Consider the following 14,712-nt stretch of genomic DNA (forward strand, 5'->3'; position numbering starts at 1 on the left):
CAGGTGGACCTATTAGACTCAATCAGCGATTGTCTTTGATGGATCTATTTGGATCTAGTCTTCGTTCGTCTACATTCGTGTGTCTACAAGTTATATGCACCTGATTGTGTACTACGATTCTTTTCGTCGGCGCGGTTGTTGCTCTCGTGCGCTGGTGCTGTGAGACCTTACAACAACCGCTCTCTGGTCGTCCACTACGATAAGATTTGTTCGGGTCAGGTGAGGAAGAGGTCATGACATAGGCGCGCCTTCGATTCGCTCCAATGCTCGTTAGTGGTCCGTGCACCTGATTGTAATTTTTGTTATTCCTAGTGTTCCTCATGCTGCTATGAAAAATGATGAAAGATTTTTCCTAAAGAAAAATGGAAAGGCATGTAGCATAATTCACTGATGTGTTGGAGGATGCTGGTGTTATGCATGTGACCTCTTGGTTGCACCATACACGTACACTACGATTCCGTTTTGTTTATACGTACATAGTACAAGAAGGATAATACCCTCCCTCCCGGCCGTATCTTTGCCATCCTCACTCAGATTATTATGCCAAGACCAAGAGCCTGGGAGGAATCCAGTCCCCAAGATTCCTCGTCCCCTTCCCCTTCCCCTCCGCCTCCGGCCGGCCACGCCCACCAACACAAGACAAGCTCGGCAAAAGATCCAATTTCGCCGCCGCCGCCGCATCCACCCCCAATTCCTCGTCCCCGCACCCCGACCACACCCCATACCGGCCTCCCTACTAACTAGCGAGTAGGGACGGACGGCCCGAGCAACCAACCGAACCAGCCCAAAGATTTGATTTTCGATTTTCGATTCCATCTCTCGCCAAGAGAGACAGCGAGAGGGATGGGGATCCCGAGCCCGAGCGACGAGGTGGTCCAAATCGTGCACGGGGACAGCGCCGGCGACCCCACCGTGGTCACCGTGAGCTGCCCCGACAAGACCGGCCTGGGCTGCGACCTCTGCCGCCTCGTCCTCCTCTTCGGCCTCAACGTCCTCAAGGGCGACATGAGCACCGACGGCCGCTGGTGCTACATCGTGCTCTGGGTCGCCGCCTCGCGCCGGGGCCGGCCCCCCGTCGCCTGGGACCTCCTCAAGGAGCGCCTCGTCGACCTCTGCCCCGTCCCCGCGCCCTTCGGAGTCGACAGCGCCTACCTCGCCGCCGCCGGCCTCCAGGAGCCCGCCGGAGAGCCCCAGGTGTTCCTGCTCAAGTTCTGCTGCTACGACCGGATGGGCCTCCTGCACGGTAATACTAGATTTCTTCCGTTAACCACCTCTCCTATCGTGTCTGCTTCTGATTATTACTGTAGATGCTGTGTGTGTTTGTCAACAAAGTGCCTAATTGGTTAACTCAATTTCCGCGCAGCTTCTTTCTAGGTACTGCTTGATCCATGCTGTCCATGTCGATGCCGTTTTACAAGAATTACTAGTATTTTGTTTGGAACTAGTGTATGATATTACTGACTGACTGACTGAAGAAAACATGTGTTTTCTTCGCTGATCGGACAGCCGAGCCCTCCGGATTACATTGACTGTTGACTGACTTTCTTCTATGGTTTCTTGTGAGACTATCATTCATTAGTCTCCTGGTAGACCGCTCACATACGCAACCGGAGGAATTCACATGTTTATCTGCTGCGATATAATCGATGCGTATTCTTGTCAGTCAACTAATATTGTTTGGCACCTCAATTCTTGTGACCCTGGTATTTCCTAGTATATGATAATTGTAAGAATTTAGGATGTGTAGTCCTCACTTGGAGGTCTTAATGGACATGTTGTAGAAATGTTTTTCTAGTGCAAGAGCATGACAGGATTCAGAATGTGTAACAAAGAAATGTCTAATCCAGACCTGCCTGCTGGGAATTATGTCTTTTGCAGACGTGACATGCGTGCTGTGCGAAATGGAGCTTACGATTAGGAGGGTCAAGGTCTCCACCACGCCCGACGGCAGAGTCATGGACCTTTTCTTCATCACCGATGCTAGGTCCGTTTCTTATCTCCTCTTATATGTGCCTCATATAGGCCCTTTTGTTTATAATTTTCCTAGCGATATTATGATGTGAGCATATGGTCCATTTCTTATCTCCTCATACATTATTTTCGATGCCCCCCATAGGTTATTTTGTTTGTCAATCCCATAAGAAAGTATTGTTCCAACCTTTTCTTTATTGACTTTTTGCAACCTGCTGGTTGAACAGTGTTCATTTTTCTCAAGGGATATCGTATTGTCTTGGGATATGCATAATTAACCTTCTTGCGATATTATCATGAGAGCATATGATCCTCTATAACTCGTTAATTGCTCTGAGCAGTATGAAGTTGTTCAGTCATGTTTTCTATCATAGTTTATTAGGTAATCTTCAGCTCTGTAGTTTATGTTTACTAAGGTCCATCATTTGAAATACAGAATCTACATGGCTTATGTTTAGTAACTAAGGTCCATCATTTCAAATATAAGTATGACATACCTTTGTGAAGGTAGTAGATGAACGGATACCTCGTGCAATGATTTCAGGGAACTTCTACACACAAAGAGCAGGAGGGAAGAGGCCTACGAAAAGCTGCAGAGCGTCTTAGGTGACTCGGTGACGAGTTGTGAAATAGAATCCGCGACGGAGGACATGTCTTCTTGCCTCCAAGCTTCAGCGTTGTTGTCGCCTCTTGTCCTGGAGCAGATGTTCAGCGAGGTTGATGTCATTGAGGAGCAGTCGAGCCGCTCGAGGTCTGACAGTAGACTGTCGGTCACAATGGACAACTCCCTCAGCCCCGCGCATACCCTGATTCAGATCCAGTGCGGCGACCACAAGGGCCTCCTGTACGACATCATGAGAACAGTCAAGGACTGCAACATCCAGGTAATTCAGTATATAGAAGTACATTTTTGTTTTATTTCTTTGGGAGATGTATTCAGACTAGTTTGCTGTCAGATTTCGTATGGTCGGTTCTACGCGGGCCAGAAGGGCCGGTGCGAGGTGGACCTTTTCGCGGTGCAGTCGGACGGGAAAAAGATACTTGACCAGCAGAAACAGAGGACGATGTGCTCTCGGCTGAGGACGGAGCTGCTGCGGCCGCTCCGCGTGGCGCTGGTGAACCGGGGCCCCGACGCGGAGCTGCTGGTGGCGAACCCGGTGGAGGTGTCCGGGAAGGGCAGACCGCTGGTGTTCTACGACATCACGCTCGCGCTCAAGAACCTCCATAGACGAGTCTTCTTGGTAATGAAATCGTGTGTCCACCATGTTCATTCCTATCTGACAACTACACACCTCGCTCTTATCGATCAGTTGTTCATAGACATAACCAAACATTTCTTTGATGAATGGTCTGTAGGCCGAGATTGGAAGGCATGTGGTGGATGATAGAGAGTGGGAGGTGTACAGGGTGCACCTGGGGGAGGACGACCACGAGCTCTCGTGCTCGGTGCGGAGCAAGATCGTCGACGGCGTCACCAACATGCTCATGGGCTGGGACTGACTGACCGACTGGTCTCACCATGCCTCTTCCTTGACATTCAGTCTTGTTGCAAAAGACAGAGACCGGCTTCATTTGTTTGTTTTGTGTAAGTAGGTGCCATCGACTCGTTGTACATAGGGAGGGATGTTGATGGCTGCTGCTGCTGATGTAAATTAAGTGGTTTCAGGTTGCTGTTCACTGGATAGTTAGGTCACTCTGCATCAGTCTGAAATACTACGAAGAAGTCATACTTGCCTTGTGTTGTTGCTAGGCAATGAAATGATGATACATTGATAGACCAGTGTTGTTGGGTCTGAGGTATGTAGTGTATCTTTGCCCAGCTCAGCTGGTGCACTAGTATTAGCTAGTGATTAGCACAGTAGGGCAAGTTAAGCAAGTGGTTCCGACAATACTATTAATAGTTGGCAATGCTTGCTGATTTTCTTATTTTATTTTATTTTATGAAAGGGGTCACATTGCTCTCTTTTTCATTACGAAAATGGAGTCATATACCATCTATACAAACTTGACAGTTTTGTGATGCAAGAATTTTAGTTTCAAAAAATTTCCACGGAGCCCTTTATTTTGAATAATTCAAATTCATAAATTTTAGTTTCAAAAAATTCTGAAAAAATACACATGTACGCAAGGATGTAAAGTGTATGCGTGTGTATGCGTGAAAGATTTCAGGATGAAATACCTTGAATTACGAGCTGTACAAAATAAACAAAATCATGGACTTTATAGATGAACAGTACATATGCTAAAAGGCTCCAGATTTTGTCTTTTTTGTGTAGCTCACATTTTAATGCATTTCGACCTGAAAATTTGCACATATGTACATTATGTATCTAGGTATATATGTATTTATTTTTAGAATTTTTGGAAACTGAAAAATTTGAATTTTAAAGTGTTCAAATAAAGGCATCCATGGAGTTGGTCTCCGTTTGGTATTTTCGAACCACTAAGCACTATATACAAAGACATAGCAGCCAATAGACTACACTAAGCTGACATAGAACCCCTCGCTCGCCCAGGCGCGACTCTGGGATGGCCAATGCGGGGGCGGGGTACCCTGTTTTTTTATTTCTGATTCCATATTTTCTGTTTCTTTTCTTCATTAAAAAATGATCAGGAATTCAAATAAAATTGAATTTCAAAATCTTCATGAATCTAAAAATGTTCGTGCGTTCGAAATATTCTCCAATTTAAAACTGTTTACAAATTTGAAAAATGTTGTGAAATTTTAAAAAAGTTCATGAATACAAACAATTCATGATTTTGAAAAATGTTCCCAGATTTTAAAAATGTTCGCAAATATTCATGGTTTTCAAAAGGTTGCAAAATTCAAAAAAATTGTCATCTTAAAAAAATTGTGAATTGTAAAAATGTTAAATATATTCATATTTTCAAAAACAATATTTGATGAACATTTTTTAACTCAATGAACAAAAATGGCCGTGAAATGAAAAGGAAAATTAGAATAGAAAAAACAAAGAAGGAAAAAAAGAAAAAACAGGAAAAGGAAACGGAAATTAAAAATGAAAATAAAAAACATAAAAAAATAAGGGAAAAAAACGGAAGAAGGTCTAGGAAGGTTCTAGACCTTCCTTCCCAAATCCGAAAGTGTGATTTGCGCTACTTGGGCCGGTCAAAAACACGTAGCTAGTGGGGAGGAGAGCGTGTTTGGTTGTCAGTTGTTCGACCTATGCAGGGAATAAGATTCCCCCACCTATTAACTCTTATGTAAACATCACGCGCCACTTGGGCCATCCCCCCCCCCCCCCCCCCCCCCCCCCACATTTCCAAACTTACGGAACACCAAACCAAAAACTTGAATAGTGAAGTGCACACAATTCAAATGCATAACAAATTTGACATTCTCAAACTTAAACCATTCATATTCAACCACAACATATGCTCCAAATGAACTAAAAATTCAAACGAACATGATTAAAGCACATAAATCAAGTGCTATGAAGGCACCACTGATGCTCCATTAAGATCTTCCTATAAAGAAATCAGGTTCCGCGGTGACCACGATGGCTGGCTTGGGGTCGACCTTCCTATAACATCTCTGCAGTCGATCGGTCCGATTCCGAAAAGAAATCAAGTTTCGCGGCGACCACGATGGCTGGCTTGGGGTCGACCTTCCTACAACATCTTTGCAGTCGGTCGGTCCGATTCCGGAAAGAAACAGAGTTCGGCGGTGATCGCAATGGCTGGCTTGGGGTTGACCTTCCTACGACATCTCTGTAGTCAATCGGTGCGATTCCGGAAAGAAATCAGGTTCCATGGCGACCGCGATGGATGGCTTGGGGTCGACCTTCCTACGACATCTCTGTGGTCGATCGGTGCGATACCGGAAATAAATCAGGTTACACGGCGACCGCGATGGCTGGCTTGGGGTCGACCTTCCTACGACATCTCTGCAGTCGATCGGTCCGATTCCGGAAAGAAATCAGGTTCCGCGGCGACCGCGATGGCTGGCTTGGGTTCCGCGGCAACCGCGTTGGCTGGCTTGGGGTCGACCTTCCTACGACATCTCTGTAGTCGATCGGTCCGATTCCGGAAAGAAATCAGGTTCCGCGGCGACCGCGATGGCTGGCTTGGGGTCGACCTTCCTATAACATCTCTGCAGTCGATCGGTCCGATCCCGAAAAGAAACCGAGTTCCGCGGCGACTACGATGGCTGGCTTGGGGTCGACCTTCCTACGACATCTCTACAGTCGGTCGGTCCGATTTCCGGAAAGAATCTGAGATCACCTGCTTCGCCTCCACAAGCTCAGGGTACTGACGACGGAGGTCCGCCATGTACTTCTCGGCGCCGGCCTCCGCCTCGAGGCGCTCCCTCGCCTCCTGCCCCCCTCCCCCGAGCCATGGCCGCATTCACCACTCCGTGCGACGGCGGGACGAGGTTGACGGGAGCCGTCCCTTCCTGGAAGTTTAGGCGCCGCCGCGCCGTGGAACCGGACTTGCCACCGGTCGTATTCGAGCGTGGCGAGCTCCGCTATGTGGATGGACGAACCACTTTTTGGTGTGGGTCTCGTGGTCTGTTATCTCTACCACCCACATCCCCATGACCGTTTGCGGACGCCGAGGTATTTCTGCCGCGGCGGAGGAGGATCGGGGAAGTTGGAGATGCGGTTGGCGGGGGCCGCATAAGTGGGGCGGCGGCGGGTTGAGGAGGACCCGCTTGAAGAGGCGCGGCGGCCATGGGGTCCGGCCATTGGAAGGAGGGGGCGGGGGGTGGTGTCACCGGCTACAGGGACGGGGGAGGATAAGAGGAAATGAGGCGGAGAGACGAGTGGCGATTTTTTAGTTGGTCGCCGAGCTGTGGAGTAAATATAGAGGGCGGGAGGTGCGACCGAGGATTATTTTTCCTCTACTAATGATTATTGTGGATCGGCTAGGTACCGATTTTAGAAATAAAACCGGATGTTTACTCTCTGACTGGTTGCACACGTGTAACGCTGGAGAGATTGTGTCCATTTAAAATTGAAAGAGTCGCTGGATGTCTCTTGCCATCAAAACGCAGGGACCTGAAAAGTGGAGCAGAGAGCACCCACAAAAACACTGTGACATGCAGGTGCATACGGAGAGTTTACCACGTCGCCGGTACGGTGTTCCCTACGCCGCGTGTCCGTCCGGTCAAAACTATGCTCGTTCCTGCATGCAGTGCAGTGCAGCTCGGTGTCTCGTCCTCAAGACAGGCCCCAAGGCAGCAGCCGCTCGCTTTCGCTGTGGTAGTTATTCTGGAAAACCAAGAAAATATAGAAAAAATAAAAATAAAAATGAGATGAGCCTAATTACTAAGTCTCAGTCGATGCTATAATCTTGTTACATTGAGATTCGTGCAAAATTTTCTTTTCTCTTTTGCATGTTAGTTATATTACTTGACTTAGACTGGGTTAAATCTCAGTCGACTGAGATCTAGCCACGTCCAAATCAAAATTAATTCACCCCACTCAAAGATTTGAATTGCTCCCCCGTGCTGCTCTTGTTGAAGGCAAGTTCCAGAAAGAGGCCACCGTGCATGCCATGCAACGCAATGCAGCTGGGAGCGGCCACACACAGAGCCCAAGGTGGTGGAAAACCCTATGCTCACTGTACTCTAGTAACAGTTTCTTACCGCCTCCCTCCGCGTGTTACCACGTCGCCGGTCTCATGCCTGCCGCGTGTCCGACCACCCTACACGTGCCCCTCCCGCCTTCCTCCATAAGTACACGAGCTGCCAGGCTCACTTCGTCCAACACACTTGTGCAACCCACTTCACCTCACTCTCAGTCCCAGTACACTCCACAGTCCACACTAGCAAAGCGGTAGGAAGAGTAGCCATGGCTCCGAAGCGCCGCGGCAGCAAGGTGGTGAGCTCCGTCGTCAAGACCAAGGTGGTGGAGGAGACCGTGGAGGTCGCCACCACCATCCTCCCCGCCTCCCAGTCCCAGCCCGACTCCGCCGACCTGCAGCCGGAGGTCGTCGACGTCTCCCGCTCCCGCGACGTGCACGTCGAGGTCGTCACCACCCCGGATGCCCAGCCCACCGCCGGCGCCAAGAAGCAGCCCGCCTCCAAGAGGGGCGCCGCCAACGCCAAGTCGCCGGCCGCGCCGCTGGTGGTGGTGCCGGTCTCGCCGGAAGAGGAGCAGCAGCGCAAGAAAGGCGGCAGCAAGACGCCGGCGTCGCTGCAGAGCCAGGAGACGCAGGAGGAGCCCTACGCGTACCAGGGCGACGAGACCACCAAGAAGAGGCCGCAGGAGGAGCAGGACGGCGCTGAGCCTAACAAGCCGGAGGGCCCCGAGACGCCGACGCAGAAGAGGTCCAGGGGCGAGGGCAAGGCCAAGACGCGCAAGGCGGAGGCCGCAGCAAGGAAGAAGCTGTCCGCGGCGGCGGGGAAGAAGGGCGGGCGGCGTCGGCGTCGGCTGGGAGGGAACACGGTGGACATGGGGTACAAGGCGTACGTGTACCGGGTGCTGAAGCAGGTGCACCCGGACCTGGGCGCGTCGGGGAAGACGATGCAGGCGCTGGACATGATGATGGCGGACATGTTCGAGCGGCTGGCCACGGAGGCGTCGCGGCTGACGCAGTACGCGGGGCGCGCCACGCTCACCTCCCGCGACGTGCAGAACGCGGTGCGCCTGGTGCTCCCCGGCGAGCTCGCCAAGCACGCCATCTCCGAGGGCACCAAGGCCGTCACCATGTACACGTCCTCCTGAAGTGTACATGCACGTCAGAAGCAGGGCTTGCAGCAGGGTGCATTGTTCTACTAGTAGTTAGTTTAAGTTTAGTCTTGTGTCTCCGTGGCAGGCATGCATGCATGCGTGGTTTAGTCCGGACTTACTTTTGGTGGTGGTGCCGGTCTCCATGGAGGTCCGATTTGCAATGCAGTAAAAGTAGTTTCAAGTTGGTGCCTGATGATGTACCTAGTGTAGTTGGTTGGACAATTAGCGCCTAGAGCTAATGGTGTCTTGTGCTTCGTGTGGTTTTTTTTTTGTTGTTGCGGAAATTGTGCTTCGTGTGGTTGATGCACTAGTAGTTTGTTGCAAGTTAAATTTAGCTGCCGGTTTACATTTCCATCAAATCAAATGGTTGTATATATATGTGTTCTAGCAGATGAGTCCTTAATCAGTTTATGTGAGTGTGGCTACCAACAGTATTTTTAGAATAAACTTAAGACTTACTTTTGCACTGGTATATAATTTTTTGCACTGGCTATTCAACCTTGTTGATTCGCTCAGCTTTATTGTCAGTAGCTCAGCTTTGGTTATTGAAGGAATATGGGACCCAGCTACACTTAGAGTCCATTGCATGTCGTGAAGCAATTGACCTCGCTGAAGATCCTGATCTTCAACGTTTTGTCGTGAAGCAAGTTATTGGGGACATTGCCAAAGGAATTCAGGGGTCTTACCGAGTTATTGTTAGTGAAGTCAAGGCGAGAGCAGCACATTTCTCCTATAATTTTATTTTCCAAAGTCGTCTAGTTAATTTAGAAGCTCACAAGTTAGCTAAATTTAAGTAATAAACTGGCTTTATCCTCAAAAAAGAAAAAAAAAAGAGTTCAAGGCCCAAGTGGAAGAGAAGAAGCAAGCGATACAGAGAGAATAGCTATATAAGGAAGCAGAGGAAGAGGCTATATGAGGAAGCAGAGGAATAGCCATAAGGCCCATAACGTCTCCCGAGGGGTTCCGGTAACCTCCCGGTACTCCGGAAAAATGCCCGAACCACTCGGAACTTTTCCGATGTCGGTATCTCAATACCTAGTTCAATCTCGTTACCAGCAAGTCTATTTACTCGTTCCGTAATACATCATCCCGCAACTAACTCATTAGTTACAATGCTTGCAAGGCTTATAGTGATGTGCATTACCGAGTGGGCCCAGAGATACCTCTCCGACAATTCGGAGTGACAAATCCTAATCTCGAAATACGCCAACCCAACAAGTACCTTCGGAGACACCTGTAGAGCACCTTTATAATCACCCAGTTACGTTGTGATGTTTGGTAGCACACAAAGTGTTCCTCCGGTAAACGGGAATTGCATAATCTCATAGTCATAGGAACATGTATAAGTCATGAAGAAAGCAATAGCAACATACTAAACGATCAAGTGCTAAGCTAACGGAATGGGTCAAGTCAATCACATCATTCTCCTAGTAATCAAATGACAACTCATGTCTATTATTCATGCTAAATGTTTATTATTCATGCTAAATGTTTATTATTCATGCTAGAATTATATTAACCGGAAACTTAGTACATGTGTGAATACATAGACAAACAGAGTGTCCCTAGTATGCCTCTACTTACTAGCTCGTTAATCAAAGATGGTTAAGTTTCCTAGCCATGGACTGTGTTGTCATTTGATGAACGGGATCACATCATTAGAATGATGTGATGGACAAGACCCATCCGTTAGCTTAGCACTATGATCGTTTAGTTTATTGCTATTGCTTTCTTCATGACTTATACATGTTCCTATGACTATGAGATTACGCGACTCCCGAATACCGGAGGAACACTTAGTGTGCTATCAAACGTCACAACGTAACTGGGTGATTATAGAGATGCTCTACAGGTGTCTCCGATGGTGTTTGTTGAGTTGGCATAGATTGAGATTAGGATTTGTCACTCCGTGTATCAAGAGGTATCTATGGGCCCTCTCGGTAATGCACATCACTATAAGCCTTGCAAGCAATGTGACTAATGAGTTAGTTGTGGGATGATGCATTACGGAACGAGTAAAGAGACTTGCCGGTAACGAGATTGAACTAGGTATGATGATACCGACGATCGAACCTTGGGCAAGTAGCATACCGACGACAAAGGGAACAACGTATGTTGTTATGCGCTATAGAGATCTTCGTAGAATATGTAGGAGCCAATATGAGCATCCAGGTTCCGCTATTGGTTATTAATCGGAGATGTGTCTCGGTCATGTCTACATAGTTCTCCAATCCGTAGGGTCCGCACGCTTAACGTTCGATGACGATTTGTATTATGAGTTATGTGATTTGATGACCGAAGATTGCTCGGAGTCCCGAATGAGATCACGGACATGATGAGGAGTCTCGAAATGGTCGAGAGGTAAAGATTCATATATTGGAAGGTTGCATTCGGATGTGACGTTGCTGTGACGTGATGTGAAAGGTGGGCGAAAGATAGGAGTGGTGGGATGTGGTAGGATGTGAGGCGAGACTACCAACTGAGACATTAAGAATAGAGATATTAACTGGTACAGTTTTTCTCTTACACTTACCAAAATTAATCACATAGTAATGATGCTAATGTTTTTAAGAATGTTTTTGAATATTAATAATTTGTACATGACAATCATAGTGTTACCCTCACAAACATGGTTGTGCTAACTTTCTATTTGAAATCATCATCCAAAATCAAAGTTACGCTAGGTTTCTGTTGTCGCAGTTTAGTTCGAGACATTGTGTGCTAAGAAGACCACTCATTTAGTTGAACTATGTTAGATATAAGTAAAATAAAAGGACAGAGCAAGTAATCAATTTATCTCATTTATATGGATATAGTGTATTAATATATGTTCATGCCACTTCAGTATTTCTTAATATCTTTGGAGAGCTGTAGAGTGTACATGCATAACAAAAAGAGCCCGGTGTTTAATTTGTTCCCTATAGCGTATGATTTTCAACCTTAAATGAAAAATAATGGCGAATAGTGGCATAACTAAACTTAAACATATTGTATGCCTTCAAGGAATTATAGATGGGATGCTTCGACACAGATGGCTGAGAGGGGAATCCTGGTACCCCGCCTCCGGCTAATAGGTAGGTTAGGGAGTCCCCACGAGGGTGGCGCTCTTGCAAATCATCTTCGAGTTGTCTTCTGGGACTTGATTATTCTCGAGTTGTCCCTTGGGATGGAGTCATATGGAGCTCTGGCGTTAATTTCGGTTGACTCCTTGGGGTGGCGAGGTTAGCATGTCTCGTCATGTGTGCGTGAAGAGATTCGGTTGCATGTGCTTCAGATCAATTATAAGGGTTCAACAGCGACGAGTGTGTATTTGGGGTGTTGGTCCTTAGGGACACATGCATGCAGACTTTCCGATTGTCATCCATAAGGTCAGACTAGCTCCACTAGGGAGCAGCCATAGCGGCTTGATACGTCTTCGTCGTATCTATAATCTTTTATTGTTCCATGCCAATACTATACAACTTTCATATACTTTTGGCAACTTTTTATACTATTTTTGGGACTAACATATTGATCCAGTGCCCAGTGCCAGTTCCTGTTTGTTGCATGTTTTTTGTTTCGTAGAAAATCCATATCAAACGGAGTCCAAAAGGGATAAAAACTTACGGGGATTTTTTTTGAAATATATGTGATTTTTGGGAAGAAGAATCAACGCAAGACGATGCCCGAGGGGGCCATGAGGCAGGGGGCACGCCCTAGGGGGGGTGGGCGCGCTCCTGACCCTCGTGGACACCCAATAAGGCGGTTGGCGCCCTTCTTTCGCCGCAAGAAAGCCAATATCCGGATAAAAATCGTGTCCAAATTTCAGCCCAATCGGAGTTACGGATCTCCGGGAATATAAGAAACGGTGAAAGGCCAGAATATATCAAAGTGCATCATCTAATTAACTTGGCTCAAGTTACATACCACACTACAGGCCTGCCTCCAAATCGATGGATATGCTTATCATTTCAACGCTTTGTTGATCCTACAAATTATTTATGATTAATTGATATACAATGGCATTCAAATAAATAATTACTCATAATTGGTCAATTTCATTACCTCTGCTAAGCGTCTAGTGTTGGATGGCTTGGGTATGGACAAGACTGTTAAACAAGGGGCACACTTTCCGGACACAATTATTCCAGTGTAAACTATGAATTATATTTTATTTCCATGAATAGTGCTGCATATTGTCGAATATGGGCTCAAGGGGTGACGTAATTAAGGACCTGGCTTTCCTTTAGTGAAACGACTCACCACACAAAAGATATTGTCAGCAACCTATGCTTCCCTGCAACAATGTTGAATAAGTTTTGGTTTCCATAATAACCATAACATCTATAAGAAGCTTTCTACAGTATAAACTCGTGCCATAAAAAATAGAAGTTGTTGAACAGAGAGGTAGTACTCAGGATCACCATGATAAACCATTGTTTCCTGGAAATATTATGTGGAAGAACTCATTTATGCTTTTTGCTACTTCAGCAGCGCCAAAGACTTGTGCCATGGTTTGCCGCCGAGCTGGAAGATTATACCAAACTCTCCTACATAACTAGCTACTGAATTATTGAAACAAGAAGGAATTTATAGAACAAATTATGTCACTGAACATGAGACACAATCCAAGCATGGGAACTAAAACCAACACAACATACCATGTATTACTTATTATGTATTGTTCTCAAGACATTGATCATCTCAGACACAAATACACACAAATCTTTTGTTCTTCTCAAGCTTCTCACCATCCTTTTCCCTTTCATTGGCTGCTAATGAAGCTTCAAAAATTGTTTCTACCATTGGCTGCAAATGTAATCCTTCCATCAGTTCTATTGGGTTGAAAAGTGGTTTGTCTTTGTCCTCCTCACTTATCACCAGGCTTGGACACAACAAGCAATTACACTCTGCAAGATTTCTTGTCATGCATGATAAACATCACTTCCAGGCCGGCGGTGCTCACTATGTCACCAAGCTATCTTGGCGACACATCACTGTGACATGGCTTGTGCACGTTGAGCACGAACCCTTGCTCGGGTCCCATAAACACCTAATTCATTTGTATTGCAGTTATTCACTGCCTCCCTCAGAAAGTACCAGCAGATTGTGCACTGTTGAGGCCCCGGAACGACACCAGCCGCAGGGGGGAGGCAAGGTCTAGATTTCCCGGTCCCCATGTCAAAGACCATGCCTTGATCCCTACCTCTCCCACCTATCCAGTAGACACAGTTACCCTTGAGCCCTGGAACACCTTCAGCATGCATCGACACCGCATTGCTCCTCCCAACAAACACCGAGTATCCCCCCAAGTCAGCCACCGCGTCCCAGCAAGGCCTGCGCCGGGGATCATACTTGAGAACAAATATTTCATCCTCCTCTATACGGTGATGACCGCCTCCCGCCAGATGCAAAGTGACCGTACAACTAGCATTCCTCCAGATCTGGTACAGGTTGCCATTGCAGAACACCAGGTTCTTGGCACTCGTGAAAGCCGAAACAGCGACGTACAGTGGGGCGAAACTGCTCACCGAAGACAAGAGCAGTGGTTGCACGCTAGCCGGCGCGTTCAGGTCCGGTCCGGCATTGTGCATTCGAATGATGCGCCTGTTACGCGATACAAGATCCTCTGTTGATGTCTGGTCCTCGATGATGACTGGTTCCCGACGGCGGCGTTCCGGTAGGCGGAGCACATAGACATTCCCAAGCCGAGTGAGGCAGTAAACCATACCATTTTGACCATTTTGATGGTAGACGACATCGATGAGCTGGTCTCCGATGGCAAGACGGACGCGGTCAAGGACGACCCACCTCCTGGCCCCCGCAGTGACGTAGGCGAGCCTGTCGATGTCGCAGATGGTGGCGGCGGCTGTGACGCCTCCGGTTTGACCGTACACTAATCATGCACGCAAATGTGTACGATCAAGGTCAGGGACTCACGGGAAGATATCACAACACAACTCTACAACATAAATAAGTCATACAAGCATCATAATACAAGCCAGGGGCCTCGAGGGCTCGAATACAAGTGCTCGATCACAGATGAGTTAACGGAAGCAACAAT

General features: G+C 47.3%; 2 protein-coding genes across 2 annotated transcripts; both read left to right on the forward strand.

The window, feature by feature from the left end:
• The first annotated feature begins 483 nt into the window (after positions 1-483).
• Positions 484-3,917, forward strand: LOC109767730 (ACT domain-containing protein ACR10). The gene is made up of 5 exons (XM_020326449.4): positions 484-1,243; positions 1,879-1,984; positions 2,516-2,855; positions 2,928-3,212; positions 3,328-3,917. The coding sequence occupies exons 1-5, from the start codon at positions 844-846 to the stop codon at positions 3,469-3,471; spliced, it is 1,275 nt and encodes a 424-aa protein (XP_020182038.1). The 5' UTR covers positions 484-843; the 3' UTR covers positions 3,472-3,917.
• A 3,796-nt stretch (positions 3,918-7,713) lies between these two features.
• LOC109767733 (uncharacterized) lies at positions 7,714-9,059 on the forward strand. Its single transcript, XM_020326451.4, has one exon. It carries the CDS (start codon positions 7,788-7,790, stop codon positions 8,661-8,663), a length of 876 nt encoding a protein of 291 aa, XP_020182040.1. The 5' UTR covers positions 7,714-7,787; the 3' UTR covers positions 8,664-9,059.
• Positions 9,060-14,712: the final 5,653 nt, after the last annotated feature.

The sequence above is a fragment of the Aegilops tauschii genome, chromosome 4 (genome assembly GCF_002575655.3).
Source record: "Aegilops tauschii subsp. strangulata cultivar AL8/78 chromosome 4, Aet v6.0, whole genome shotgun sequence".
NCBI lineage: Eukaryota > Viridiplantae > Streptophyta > Magnoliopsida > Poales > Poaceae > Aegilops > Aegilops tauschii.